Source organism: Manis javanica, chromosome 10 (genome assembly GCF_040802235.1).
Source record: "Manis javanica isolate MJ-LG chromosome 10, MJ_LKY, whole genome shotgun sequence".
NCBI classification, from domain to species: Eukaryota; Metazoa; Chordata; class Mammalia; order Pholidota; family Manidae; genus Manis; species Manis javanica.
Window position 1 is genome coordinate 67,733,646 of NC_133165.1, and position 14,508 is coordinate 67,748,153.

Here is a 14,508-nt window from a genome sequence, read left to right on the forward strand (position 1 = left end):
AGAAAGGGAAGGACACAGAAAGTGTTGTGTCCTTGAATTTGGCTGAAGCAAAAATTAGTGAAGCACAATGTTTAACGAAAGGAATAACCAGGCAAAATATTTTCTACTGGTTACATCGGTACCATTTGGAGTTTAAATAAATTCACGTACTATCTACCATTAGGTCAGAACACCTTGCATTCTATAAACATGACAAAGCCACCTTTTATAGTATGCTGCCTTTTCTTCCTATTTATGACTGACATAGGCCCCTTGCATTTCAATGATAAATTTTAAATTGGATCACAGCGAGTCTACTGGAAGGAAAGGCGATTTTATAAAAGAAACAAAGTAGAAAGTTTATTTACTCCAAAAGAATCGTACTTCACATTAAGAAATATATCAAACAGAAAAGGGTAACAGTTTTTACTTCATGAAACTGAACAATTCCAAAACACACTTGCAGAGGCTCTCAGAAAAGGGTAACAGTTTTTACTTCATGTAACTGAACAATTCCAAAACACACTTGCAGAGAGGCCCTTTTTAAATCCAAAAATGTCGAACACTAACAAAAAAAAGAATTTACCTATATTCAAAGGAAAAGAGAGATTTATTGCATCCAGGAAAACAAATTTAATTTCACGTGAGTGACAATTGTTTTTCAGTAAAACAGAGACCTAACTTTCCTTAAGTTTCTACCAAAGCGCCATAAGTTCACACGGTTTTGATGACAGGCCTGTAGATCCCTCAAACTAACGGGGGAATGGGGAGTGAGGGCGAAAAGAATGTGCTATAAACCTAAATCCGCCGGCGCAAGGTCACCCAACAGCGCTCTAAAAACCTGCTCCCCCAAATGCTCCCGCCCACCAAAATTTTTTAGAAAAGTAAAGGCGGTGAGTAGAAAGACCAACGGTTTCAGCAGAGGGGCACTCACTGCTCAGGAGGTGATGGTGACCCGCGGCCAGTCCCTGAAGCGCGCCCACGAGCACCGGAGGTCGCGGCGGCTGAGAGGAACATGGGACAGCGATCAGCTCTGTTTCGGGGCAGCCCGAGGGGGGGCATTCAGGCAGACGTAGCGGGTGGGGTGTCGGACACCCGTACGAACACAAACACAAACACGCTCCGCGTCCCCGGGGAGGGCTGACCGACGCCACCTCACCATTCCCCGCCCCTGGGCCCTGCGGCCCTCCTCGGTCCCAGGGCCAGTGCCCAGTGCGAAGCAACCCAGGGGCTGCAGGGAAACTGTGGCGGCCGTCAGAGGCCCCGCTCGCTACAACGACCCCGGAGAAGCTACAAGCCTCCCTGTGTCGGCGGGAGACACGGTGGAGGCCGAAGAGAGCGAGGTGAGGGAGTGAAGTGCCTCTCTCACCCCGTCCCGAACGCGCGTGAAGAGGTCTACTCCTCCTCAACCCGGTCCCACCAGCAATCATCGTTCCCACCTTCGCCGCCGCCTTGAGGGAAACCGGAACGACGGGGGTCACGGTGGGGGTCAGAGGGTAAAGGTCTTGCTCCCAGCAGCCTCCGCGGTGGATACGTCGCCATCTTGGATCCGCGGGACAAGAAAATTCATGCGGTGAGTTTTTGGCAAAATTTTGGAAGTCTGGCAGCGGGGCATGCGGCGGGGGCGGCGGAATCGGGGCCTCCGCAAGACGGGGGAATGCCTCGGGGCCGGTCCGGTCGCCCCCGGGGTCCGCGGGCAGCATCCTGGCCCGCCGCTTCCCGTTGCTTTTGTCTCGGCTCCAGTCGAGAGAGGGAGAGCGGAGCGGGCGGGGAGGGGGGTGGCGGCGGTGGAGGGAGGGAGGGGGTGTGTGTGGGGAGGAGGGTGGTGGACGGGACGTAAAGCGTCGCTGTACTCGGGCGCTGCAGCAGCCACTGTGGATCCTGGGCCCGGTCCCTCCGGCGGGCTATGGGGCTTCCCCCAGACATTGCTTCCCCGGGCTCCCGCGAGGGCGGAGGAGCCACCGCCGCGCTGCTTCCTGGGGAAGAAGAGAAGGCGGCAGCGGTGGTGGCCAAGGAGCCTGGGCTCGCTTTGGACGGCGTTGCCGACTTCCTAGCAGCCGCTGCGGTCTCTGGCTCTTCACATTCTTCTAGTACACGCACCTCATTTGCAACTTGTGTGTTTCTGTGTGTGTAAAAGGTGGGGGACACTGGACTGGCTAACGGGCCCCGGGTGCCTCCAGGCCCTGGGATATCAAAGGGTCTGGATGGTGGAAGGAGGAGTGCAACTGATGATGTTTCCTCTGCTACCGCACAGGGAGGGTGAAGCTTCCGTGGTGTGGTAGACTCTTTGCGGATAGTCCTGGGCAGCGGAGGAACCCGAGACGCTTCTGTCTGTGAAGTTGCTAACCCCGGGTTTCTACTTCCGCCGGGGCCTCCACCTTCTGCTGTCTTAGGTCTAACTTAAAAGTTTCACGGAAGAAATGAGTGGGGTTCAGAGAGGCCCTCTTAGTTCTCAGTTGAAGCTCTGTTGTCCGTCTAGGAGAGCCTCTAAGTCTTGGTAACTATGGACTTCAGTGAATGCGAACTGTAGTTTTCATTTCTAAAAGCATTTCCAGGTTTAGGGAATTTGCGTTTATTCCGGACTCTGTGGGTACGCTATTTCCACCACAAAAGTCTTACATACGGGTACCTCCCTCTCGGAGGGCACCTAAACATCAACTTCTTTCGAATCCTAGGAGGTGCCTTCATATTTCAATACCCAGACGACTTAATCCAACACATTTTAATTGTCACAAACTCTTGGTCAAAGAATCCTACTCCTTTCTTAGTCTTCTGGACTATTTTTAATAATTACATTGATATTAAGCCTTAGATTCTGGGTGTAATGACAGAAACTACTTATTTAAAAATCTGTCCACAAGGGAAGCCATACTGGAAATTAGAGTTCAGAGTTGAACACATTTCCTGTTATGCATGATACTAAGGTTTTCTAGACCTCTGAAATCCTAAGTGCAACTTGTGATTTACCTTCTGAAACAACATTAGCGGGAATAAAGTATGGAGTTGGGGGTGTAAATTTGGAAGTACCTGTTTGCATATCAGGCTTATGTTGAGTTGTTTGAGAATACTCGGTCTCTCTGACAAGTTATTTCCCAAACATCAATGAACTCACCCCATTTGCACTTCGGGAAGATAACTTCATCCCAGTTTTAAAGGGTTGATTAAGAATCACACTGGACTGAAATGGTTAAATGCCTACATTCAAATGGTTAGGTATTCAGGTCCGTTTTCATTGAAATACTTCTTAATGGTCCAAGATCTTTACTAAGCTTTGAATGTTCAACTCTCTTAGTTTCTTCTTTTGTAATATTAAATCTAATCGAAAAATACAAAATTCATGTAAATAAGACAAAATTCCTGCTCCACTTAATTCTTGACATTCTAAGAGCCTCATTTAATTTCAAAAGGAGAGTTTACTCATTTTTTTCCAGAGGACTTGAATTGCAGTGACTTATGTGAATACTTTCTATTTAAGACAAATTGAGAAACTCACATTTTTTGCATCCTAATTCTGCTCAAGAAAAATAAATTAATGTAAGCATCATTTATTCTCAGAACCCTTTTATTCTAAGTATACTGTATAGAGGTAATCTGTGACCTAATCTGATACTCTTAGGTAATGAGAATTGCCTGTATGTTTAACCAAGTAACAGATAACACCTTTAAAAAATTTTTCAGTTTCTATAGTATTTTTAAAGAAATTTATATGGTGGAAAAATGAGGGCAAAATGCGTGAGTATGAGTGATTTAGATCCCCTTCGTTTGGGAAGTACTTGATCTTGAAAATAAACTCAGGATGATATTCCTCCCCAAGAGAACTAGGTACCTGTGTTTTTACCTAATAACCTCGTGTGCTTCATTTACCTATTGATTTTTTTGGAGATACTTTACGGTTAGTTATTACATACCTGAACATTCTCTTTGTTACAAATAAATAAATACTTTAGATTTATGAATAGATTTCATTAGAAGTGCTGAGTTTGGGGTTTTATCTCTTTAGTAGATAGTAGTATTGGTATTAAAAGCATTTGTATTTTTGAAAAACCCCTACATAATTTTTCAGAACCCATGGGAAATTACAGTTTACCCTTTTTTGTTGGTAAATTTACTTCATAAGATTTTCTGATAATGTAAGAAAATGAAAAGGTGTGTTTAATGCCTATATGTGAGGTAGAGTAGATGTTAAAGGATTAGTAAAACTAAGTTAACAATGTATTTTTTTGCTCTTTTAGAGCAGTGCTAAATAGTAATTGTTAATTGTTGCAAAATGTTTAACTACATTCTGTTATAGTTTCATGATCATACCCGTGTGCTTGCTTTAGTAAGTAGGCATCGAGGTCAGCTTAGGCAAATAGTGATACAGTCTTAGTTAGGAAAAGATACTACTAATGGATTTTGTAATACAGAGAAGCAAAAGAAACGAAGGCTTCAGGTAGAGCAGTTGTAGAGGCGGGGATCATCTGAGTTGCACTGTAGTGTTTGAAGAGAATTACGTATGGTATCAGGGGTTTTGTGCTATGGTAGTAGTCATTCTGGTTGATGACACAGGTGACTGTTCTTCCTGAGGATGATTTTTACCTCTGAAACTTAAAAGAAAACTGTGAGATATTTTGAAAAGAACTGTACTAAAATTGATGGCTTTGGTAGAAAGTCTGCCTTTGAAAAGAAATGGATTGGACATTAGGGTTTTCAGTTGCTGAAATTATAATTTTTACCTTGGTTTTGTTCATTGAACTGAACGTTCTTCAATTTAAGTACTATATATATTTCTTCTTCTTGATTGAATTTTCTGTTTGACATCCTTTTTTAAACTCTTAATACTTTTTTCCTATGACAAGTCGTGCTGATACGGCTTGTTCATTTATTTACTTTGTCCATACTGTTGGGGTGACCTGGAAAAAGAATTCCTAGTATGTTTTTTTTGACAGCTTGTTCTCGGAAATTCAGATGAAATCTCTTGTTATATCTCTTGGGTATGCTGCATTATGAAGTAATAAGATAGTTTACTGTGTTCATATTTTTGTTAACATCTCATAGCTTAAATAATACGGAACTGCAAAGTAAGTTTATCTAGGAGAAAACTATTTAGATACAGCTAGACATTTTGGACATATTTGCCACTTACCCTGAATAATTTCCTTTTCTTTTTTCCTTTCATGCATATGTTTTTACCTGTGTGTGTGTGTGTGTGTGTGTGCACACGTGTGTACTGCAGTGTTATTTTTACTGTGACTTCTCTGTTGTTTGATAATCTTCAGAAGTCTACTCTAGTGTCACTTTGTTAATGAAATTCTTCCTGACTCCCTAAATCCTTTTGCTGTTCTGCTTTTATTCTTCAAACTTCTGTTACTGAATGTGTCATGCTGTATTGTAATTTACTGTGCATCCCTGCCATCCACCATAACCTCCACTGGACTTTAAGCTGAGAGGTAGGGCTTTGTCTCTATATTTACATTTCTAGTACCTTCTGTAGTGCATGGTACTTACAGTAGATCATCAATAAATAGGCAGTAAAGTGAACTGGTGCCAGATTGTTCTTTAACACTTACTGCTGTCAGAGCACTATTTCCCAATCCACAGATCAGAAACATGAGAGCAGAGAAGGGGAAGGGGAGAAGGGCATCCTGTATTCCTTCATTCCTTGAATCCTTTCTTATAGTTGTTTCTTAATGACCTATGGGAAACTATATAACCAGCTTCTTAAGAGAAGTGTGTGTAGATTGAGTGTAGGACTAAGGGAAGGATGTTAGTAATAAAATGCTTCTAGTCTAGTTTAGGTCTGTATTTCTTGCTGTATTTTGTATGACTAAGACCATTGGTTGAAATATATTTCATACAGATGATCCCTGACTTCATGATTGATTGATTTATGATTTTATGATTTTTTGACTTTACAATGGTGCAAAAGTGATACACATTCAGTAGAAACCATACTTTGAATTTTGAGTTTTGATTTTTCCCTGGGCTAGAAATATATACGGCATGATACTCTTGTGATCCTGGGTGGTGCCCTGCAGCTCCCAGTCTGCCCCAAGATCACGAGGGTAAACAACCAGTGCACTTACAACCATTCTGTCTTTCACTTTCAGTACAGTATTCAATAAATTATATAAGATGTTTTCAGCAGTGTACTATAAAATAGGCTTTGTATTAGGTGATTTTGCCCGGCTACAGGCTAGTGTAAGTGTGCTGAGTAAACTTAGGCTGGCTAATCTGTGATGTTTGGTTGACTGGTGCATCAGATGCATTTCGACTTAAACTTTTCAGCTTATTATGGGTTTATCGGGATGTAACCCTGTTATAAGTCAAGGAATATATTGAGTTTACATGATAATGTATATTTACTGTTGCTTAACCATGAGCTTCTATTAGATTTGGGATTTTTGAAGTTAGTCTTTTTTTCACCTATTTACTCTTAATGTCTGGCCCAGTGCCAGTACAAAATAGGAGTTTCTAGTTCACATACTCTTCTCCTTGTAAAAATTGGGTGAGATGAACCTAATGTACCTTTATTTGCAGTCCAAAATCCACAAAACTCTGAAATCTGGTTTTTTTTAAGCATGCATGGTGGTAAACTCCTACTAAAATTGTTAGCCTCGTTAGAGTGTTTTATCTGTAGTAACCTAATTCTCAAACATTTTCTGCAGAATTGTTACTGTATTTGATTACAGGTCCTACCTAGGCCACTCTGGGAAGTGTTAGGTCATTTGTGATATATACACTATTTTATCTTTCTAAAATCTGAAAAACTCCAATTCTAAGAAACATCTGACCATGGAAGCCCACAGATCTCCCAACGCAAGGGACCCAAGGAGGACATCACCAAGACATATAATAATTAAAATGGCAAAGATGAAAGACAAGGATAGAGTATGAAAAGCAGGCAGAGAGAGAAAAAAGATAACTTACAAAGGAAAATCCATTAGGCCATCATCAGATTTCTCAGCAGAAACCTTACCAGGGCAGAAGAGAATGACATGATATATTTAATGCGATGAAACAGAAGGGCCTCGAACCAAGAACACTGTATCCAGCAATATTATCATTTAAATATGAAGGAAGGATTAAACAATTCCCAGATAAGCAAAAGCAAAAGAAACATCTGGCTTTTAAGGATTTGAATAAGAGATTGTGTACCAGTTTCATGTTCATTTTTTTAGGTGAAGAACTCAAGACAGGGTAAATGACTGCCAGAATTGCATTTAGTGGAGATGGCTGAATTAAAAGACGTCTTTTCTTTGGTTTCATTTCCCTACATATTTTCCAGATACTTTTTAGTTACTAAAAACTACTGAAGATATAGAGACGGTATATTTTTTTAAAAAGAAAGTTTGATCCAGTACTTAGGATACCAATCCTCCTCTGCCTGTACTGAATTGAAGTCTTCCTTATGTGAAAGCAGATGAAAATACACACTTAGTAAATTTTTACTTTGCCAAGGAATGATAAAATAAGAGAAATGATGTGTCCTGGCAATTTAGTTAACAATGAGTAGACTTAGATTTATTTCAAGCATATTCATGAGCCATTTTTCCACTTAGATATTTGGATATTGAAACATACTCCATTTTATGTCAGCATCTGGACAGTGTAGTGACTATGTAACACTATGTGTTTGGGGGAGGAACTTCTGGTTTTATAGCATATCTGACAGGAATGTATTTTTGTGTTATATTTTACATTCTAAATTACAATGTTTATCCTTCATACAAATTTTGTATTCAGTTTTCTGTTTGTAAAACAGTCTTTCATAGATTGGTAAAATAATAATGTTCAATAAGTTTACCATGCCTTTCAAAGAACCTGATTCCTTTGGCTTAATCTTACTAAGTATTTTTAAAATGCTTTACAGTTTGCAAATACATTTTATACACATTATCTCAATTTTGTATGGTTGTTGTTTTTATGCTAAGTTTTAAAATAAGGTTAAGTTTTAACATTAACGTAAAGATTGAACAATCAAGCAGTTTTAATTAGTATGAAAATTAGTAATTGGGAATTAGAAGGCCATTTTATCCTTAATCTGGACTCGTCATCTAATACCTTTCTCAGTTTAATGCTACAAATTAAGTAGATGTAAGTAGGTTTGTTTTTTTTAACTCATCTTACAGATTTGGGATTACTTAATATAACAGAAATTTGAAAGAGTCATAACAGGAAATGTTTGTTTTAAGATTGATATTCTGGCAACATACAGTAGCTACTTGCATGTTTATTACAAAGATTCATCAAGAATCATCAGAACCTTAAGTAGTAATAATAATAATAATTACTGTTATAATGAGAATAGCACTTTATCACACTGACCCCTTACAAATTTACTTATTGCACATTTTGTGAGATCATGTGCTGAGCAGGTATGCCTTGAGCTTTGCCTTAATTTAATATTGCCGAAAGTAGTGCTTTAAGAGTGTAGTTTTTATGATGTGAATGGACCTGGTCTCCTTAGATTAGAAAAAAGTTTAGTGCTATAACCTTTATAATCTATGCACCCTTATGAGAAATTGTAGATATATTCATAGACTTGTCAGGTCAAACTTATTTGATGTCTGTAGCAAAACTTTAACATGGCAGTGGAGATACAGTCTCTAAATAGTGTTTAAATTTGATATATAATGCCTTTTTATGCTCTGTATGTGTATGAATCACACTTCCCAAAATAACATGTGTATGTATAAAACAGTTGTGGTCCAGTGCTTTAGGGAATTTGACCTCTAACTGCTCTTAACGGTGTTTTCAGAGCATAGTTTGAAGACCCCTGGACTTGATGTCTGAGGTCACTTTAATCTTAAAATTCAGTTTTCAGAAAGCCAAGACTTTCCTTCTCTCTGCAGATACAAAATTCATACAGTTTGCTTGTTTTGAGTAACATTTGGCTAGAAATTGTTTAAATTTTGGGGTCCACTGGTTGAATGTTAGTATTCTAGACTTTAAATCCTTTAATAATTTGTTGTCTTTTAGATAATGCTGTAGTGTTGGGTATATATGACAGTGAACAAGACAAGTCTTTTGCCTTCATGGAGCTGACATCTCAGATAGGGAGAGAGAAAATAAACAAATAATTTCAGGTAATGGTAATTGTGATGAAGAAAATAAAAGGGAATAAGTGTATAGCAATAAGGATGGAAGGAGGAGACTATTTTAAGTAGGGTGATGAGGGAAGACCTGTCTCTGGAGGTGGCATTTAAAATACAGAAAAAGGGGAAAGCTATGCAGAAATACTGGTGAATGGCTTTCCAGACAGAAAGTGTAAAAGGCTCACAGATGGAGTCAAGTTTTGCATGTTTGATGACAACAAAAAATTTCATAGTTAGTTACTGCTGTCTACATAAATATTGCTTTCTACATAAACTCTAAAGGTAAAAAGAGATGGTTAAAATTTGTAGCCCTTGTTTTTGAACTGCTGAAAATACTGTGGTGGATAATTGCGATAAATTTTATGTAGTAATTTGTGATAAATTTTATGAAGAGCTTATAGGGAGGAGAGATTATTTTTCATTAAGTGGCCATGGTAATATTTTCTGGATTACATGGAATTGGGAGTCTGTCTATATTGGTGGGAAATTATAAAACAGAGCTAGTTTAAAACTTTCTTACTGTTTGCACAGAATAGTCAAAACCCTTAAGAGTTTTTTGTTTTGGAGAAGTTTTAGTCTTTTACTAAATCCTACTATCTTAAAAATTTCCCAAATTTTTGGATAGTAGAATTTTACTAGGAATTAATTAGTAGTGGTTTTCATGTTTAGTCATTTCCCTGTTTAATCAGTTTTCCTTACTGATTTGAAACGGTGCGACTGTGTAACATGCACTGTTAAAGGTGCCCTGAATAATTCTTTAAGTTCAGTTTTTGTGGTACATGCTATGGATACTGCTAGAATTACAGCAGCCTTGTTTAAAGGAGTTAATGAGTTAGTTTCAGGCAGGTGCTATTTGAAGTGGGTTCTGAAGGGTGAATTAGAGTTCAGTAGGTGGGGGAGGCTACAACATTGCAAATACACAAAGCCTGCCAGAGTATGCTGCTAGATTTGGAGAATGGGAAAGTAATCTGAAATTCTTGATGAAGTTCCGGGAATTCATGAGAAGTTGGCTGAAGTAAATGAACTTGCCATACATAGTGTGAGAGACTTTTTTTACTTGCTGAGGAATAATTAACTAATTTTTAAAAACAATTTGAGCAATAACCAGCTTGGTTCTTCAGGGGGTAAATTGTAAATTCTACAGTCGATTTATAATTAAAATTATAAGCTTGGTAGTGTAGTATATTTGTGAAATTTTTGAAGGATTATTTTCTCTCCATTAAACACATTAAGTATTTTGTATTCATATTGGCAGTATTTCTTATTACGGAGAGTGTGACATTGAAACTCTAGTTTCTGTTTCCCAGAAAACTTGTTATACTAATAAACCAATGCCAGTAGCTAAAAGTTTTACATTAATGGATGGAATTTGTTACATAATTTTTAGGAAAGGCAAAGTTTGAATATTGTTATATGACATTGCTTGCTGTGAGATTTCATATTACTTAGATAAATTAGAATAATTCCGAAAAAATCAAAATTAGCTATAATAATCACTCATAGGAGCTGATACCTATACAAGTACACCCCACTTTTTGAAAGTTTCCATTAGGCCACTTCCCTTTTGTGGAAGATCTATATTAGTGTCTGTTTTTGCTAATGGAAAGCTGAACATTTTTGCCTTTATGGAAAAAAAAATGAAAATAGCGTTCAGCGTCTGTTTTGCAGACAGGTGTTACAGAGGTAGCATGCACTCTGAGCAGAGAGAGTGGCAGTCAAGCTCTTTCCCTGTGAACCACACTCAGCGTCAAGCGACCAGAGCTTTGAATTGTGTCTGTGAGCATCTGTGCTTTATCTTGATTAATTTTGTGCATCCATTAGGAAGCTGTGCCCTAAAGTATCAGAAAAGCCTAAGAAGTTATTTTTTGGGTCTGGGAATGCTCAAAACTTTTTCCATTTAAATTAATGGTAATTGCTTTTCTTAATGCCATTTTGGTTTACACGAGGTTTCATAACAATGTTCTACTTTCAAATAGCAGGGGAAACTTGTCTTATATTACTGGAAGTGCTTATTTTACAGTGCTAAGATATATGTGTGTCATTCAAAAAACTACATAACAGGCATTTATTTCAGTTTGCTAGCATTATTTATTCTGACACACACACACACACACACACACACACACACACACCACCCCCCATCCCCCCAAATGAATGTTTTAAATAAAAAGAATTGATTCCCTAAGAATTCAGTTTGAGCAAATTACAGCTTTGGTAGTGTGCATTATATACCACTTTTTCATTGCAAAAGTCAGTGATTGAACCATGATGGCTTGGAGCTGCCCAAGTTGCCTAATTGTCTAGTTCATTTTTGGCTGAATAAAATGGACCTGATTATAACTATTTCCTATTGAAGAGTTACATTGTGTATGAAATTTACAATGACAAGAAAAGTGATTTGGAAGTCTCTGGTACTAGCTAGCCTGAGTTGGAATAACAATTCTGCTTCTAATTAGCTCTCTTGCCTAAACTTCAGTTTTCTCATTTGAAAAATGTGGATACCTAACAAAGTTGACGAGTTGACATAAGGAATAGAGGCTCATTGGGGGTTTTGTTTTGTTTTGTTTTTGGAGTGGGACTTTCTGCTTAGATGAGCTTCTGAGGCAAATGAGAATTAGCCACAATTTATTTCATGGGGTGCATGCACTATGCTTTTCTTTTGTATCAAGTTTGCATGTAAACAAGAAGGATGCAGTTTTGTTCTTAGAGCCTACGCATGTTTTTCCTACCAAGACTTGTTTAGATGACATTGTGTTCAGTGCAGGTATAGTGTTTTGAGTAACATACATTTTAGAATTGCTCTGTTTGAAGCATTGGGCATGGTGCATAGCACATAGTAGACATCTAGTAATTTCTTTGTTAAATGGATAAATCTAAAGGGGACTAATTGTAGATTAATGATACCAAAAGAAAAAAAAATCTTAAGGGGAGAACATTGGCTTAGAACTCAGACAGACTTGTGTCTGTACATGTAACCTGAGTATGTAGAGTTACCTGTGGTTAGTTTCTTCTCTATGCTTCAGTTTCCATTTCCTTAAAATGAATATTTTCTCATAGGCATATTTAGAGGGTTAAATAACAATCATCTGAAACACCTGACAATAGTTTCTTAGCAGTGTTGATTCCCCTTTCTTTTCCTTTATGCAGAGTAAATATTGAGTATTCTGGAGGAAGTTCAGAGGAAATACTCATCATAGCACCCATAATTTATTTTTTGAAAGAGAAAGTCAGATCATTTATTTACCTTTGAGTATATGCTCATGTATTTAGTGGCAAGATAACATTTTATTTGGGAAGACTACTACACTTGGATTGAGAAGAGGGGTTTTTATCTGGGCTCCATGAATTTATTAGCTGTGTGCCTGGGCAAATCAATTAGTATTAAAAAGACTCAGCTTTTTAGTCACTTACACTTCCTAATGTTGCTGATGAGAATTGAGATAATGAAAACAAAAGTGTTTGGTTACGTATAAAGCATGTGAAAATACAGTAATGACTCCCCCTCACTAGTGGTTGTGATGAAACCAGTAGTTCTTAAGTTGTGGAATTCATCTTTTCATTCATTCATTTTACCTTGTGGTATTGTTGCATTTACATGGTTTGCCCTTTAATTTAATTTAATTAAGTATCTGGCTTATTGGACTTATAGCAAGGGTGTGGTGGGGAGAGTGGGAAAAATGAGTCTGCTATGTTCATCATATTAGGCCAGGTAGTACATGTTTTTGCCTGCAGAAGTCCTGATACTTTCTGTGTGGATGTATGTACAACAGGAAGTTTCCCTCATCTTCATTAAAAATAAAAGATCATAAATATTCTTTGGGTTATTCCCATTTTTTATAGCTTTATTTGTGTGCTTTCTATCATTGTTAGCCTGACATTTTTTTGTGAGTGCCATGCCTGTTTTTCCCTACAAATGAAGTTCATTTGTTTAGAATTACACTTACAGCATTGAGAATGTCAATGCAGTAATTTGAAATTATTATATATTCTTTATCTGTGTAATGTGTGTGAATAACTTGTACTCTTTTTTTCCATGCCCTTATCGCCTGGGTTCTAAGCATTTGGAAACATTAAATACCATATAAGGAAAGCAGAATAGTACTGTAATAAGTAGCTGCAGTAGCAAAGTAAGGAAAGTAAAGCACAGAGCAGTGAATTTGTAGAATGATTGTTGTGTATTGAAGAGAAAGGCACTGCTTTTACCATCTCCCTTGTAAAATCTAGTTACTCATTATGCTTGTGAGGTCTGCTGATTATTTGATCTCATACTATAATAGAAGAGCTGCTTTCAGCTAAAATACTTTTTCCTTTTAAAATTATGTACTGAAATTCTAGAAACTGGCATCTTGCTACTCCAAATAGTCAGGTGGCCCCTTCATTTTTTCATATTAACTAAGGCAGGTAATTAAAAATGTAACAAAGACAACTCACTCATATCTAAAACTTACTTTTAGGACCTGTATTTATAGTACGAAACTTATAAAATAAGCTTGTAGGAGATATGCAGACTCTTGGTCAAGATATGCCTCTCTTATTTTTTATAATGATTGTCAGGCACAGCAGTATGCTTAGGCATCAGCTTTTATGTCAGTTAGGTTTACTACTCTTAAGAAAAAAGGTAATTTTTAAGCACATTTTAGAGACGTTTTCAATACCAAAGGCATTTTGCTTAATTTGCTGGAATTAACTAGAGGTAGCTAGAGAATTAGTTCTTCAGAATAGAGCCTATATGCTAAATTGTATGGTTAAATGGCTTTTATTTTTAATTGCTTATGCCTACCTTGGGTAAATAATGCACATGCTGAAATCTCAAGGCATTGCAAAGATGTGTATTTTTGCTTTTACAAAATTAGGCTGTCAGTTTTAACGCTATTTCAGAAATAGTTTGTATTTTTAATTTTATGAAGTGGCACAGAAAAAGAACAGTTTAAAGTTCCTTTGAGTTGCAGGATACGAAATTAATACACAGAAATCTTTTGCATTCCTATACGCTAATGATGAACTAGCAGAAAGAGAAATCAGGAAAACAATTACATTCACAATTGCATGAAAAAGAATAAAAAACCTAGGAATAAACCTGCTAAAGGAAGTGAATGACCTATACCCTGAAAACTAAATGCACTCTTGAGAGAAATAAAAGAAGATATCAATAAATGGAAATACATCCTGTGCTCATGGATAGGAAGAATTAATATTGGCGAAATGGCCATCCTGCCTAAAGCAGTCTACAGATTCAGTGCAATCCCTATCAAAATACCAACAACATTATTCAAGAAACTAGAGCAAATAGTTCTAAAATTCATATGAAACCACAAAAGACCCCAAATAGCCAAAGCAATCCTGAGAAGGAAGAATAAAACTGGGGGGATTATGCTCCCCAACTTCATGCTCTACTACAAAGCCACAGTAATCACAACAGTTTGGTACTGGCACAAGAACAGACCCATAGACC

General features: G+C 37.7%; 1 protein-coding gene across 4 annotated transcripts in view; it reads left to right on the forward strand.

The window, feature by feature from the left end:
- The first annotated feature begins 1,420 nt into the window (after positions 1-1,420).
- Positions 1,421-14,508, forward strand: part of CNOT2 (CCR4-NOT transcription complex subunit 2) — a 120,351-nt gene continuing 107,263 nt past the window's right edge. For 2 of the 4 annotated variants that reach the window (XM_037022610.2, XM_037022615.2), the window contains exon 1: positions 1,426-1,552. In XM_037022610.2, the coding sequence (XP_036878505.1) occupies positions 1,548-1,552 (5 nt within the window). In that variant the 5' untranslated portion in view covers positions 1,426-1,547. Of the gene's footprint in view, positions 1,553-14,508 lie in introns of all 4 variants that reach the window. The other 2 variants (XM_037022611.2, XM_073215588.1) reach the window with 2 other exon arrangements.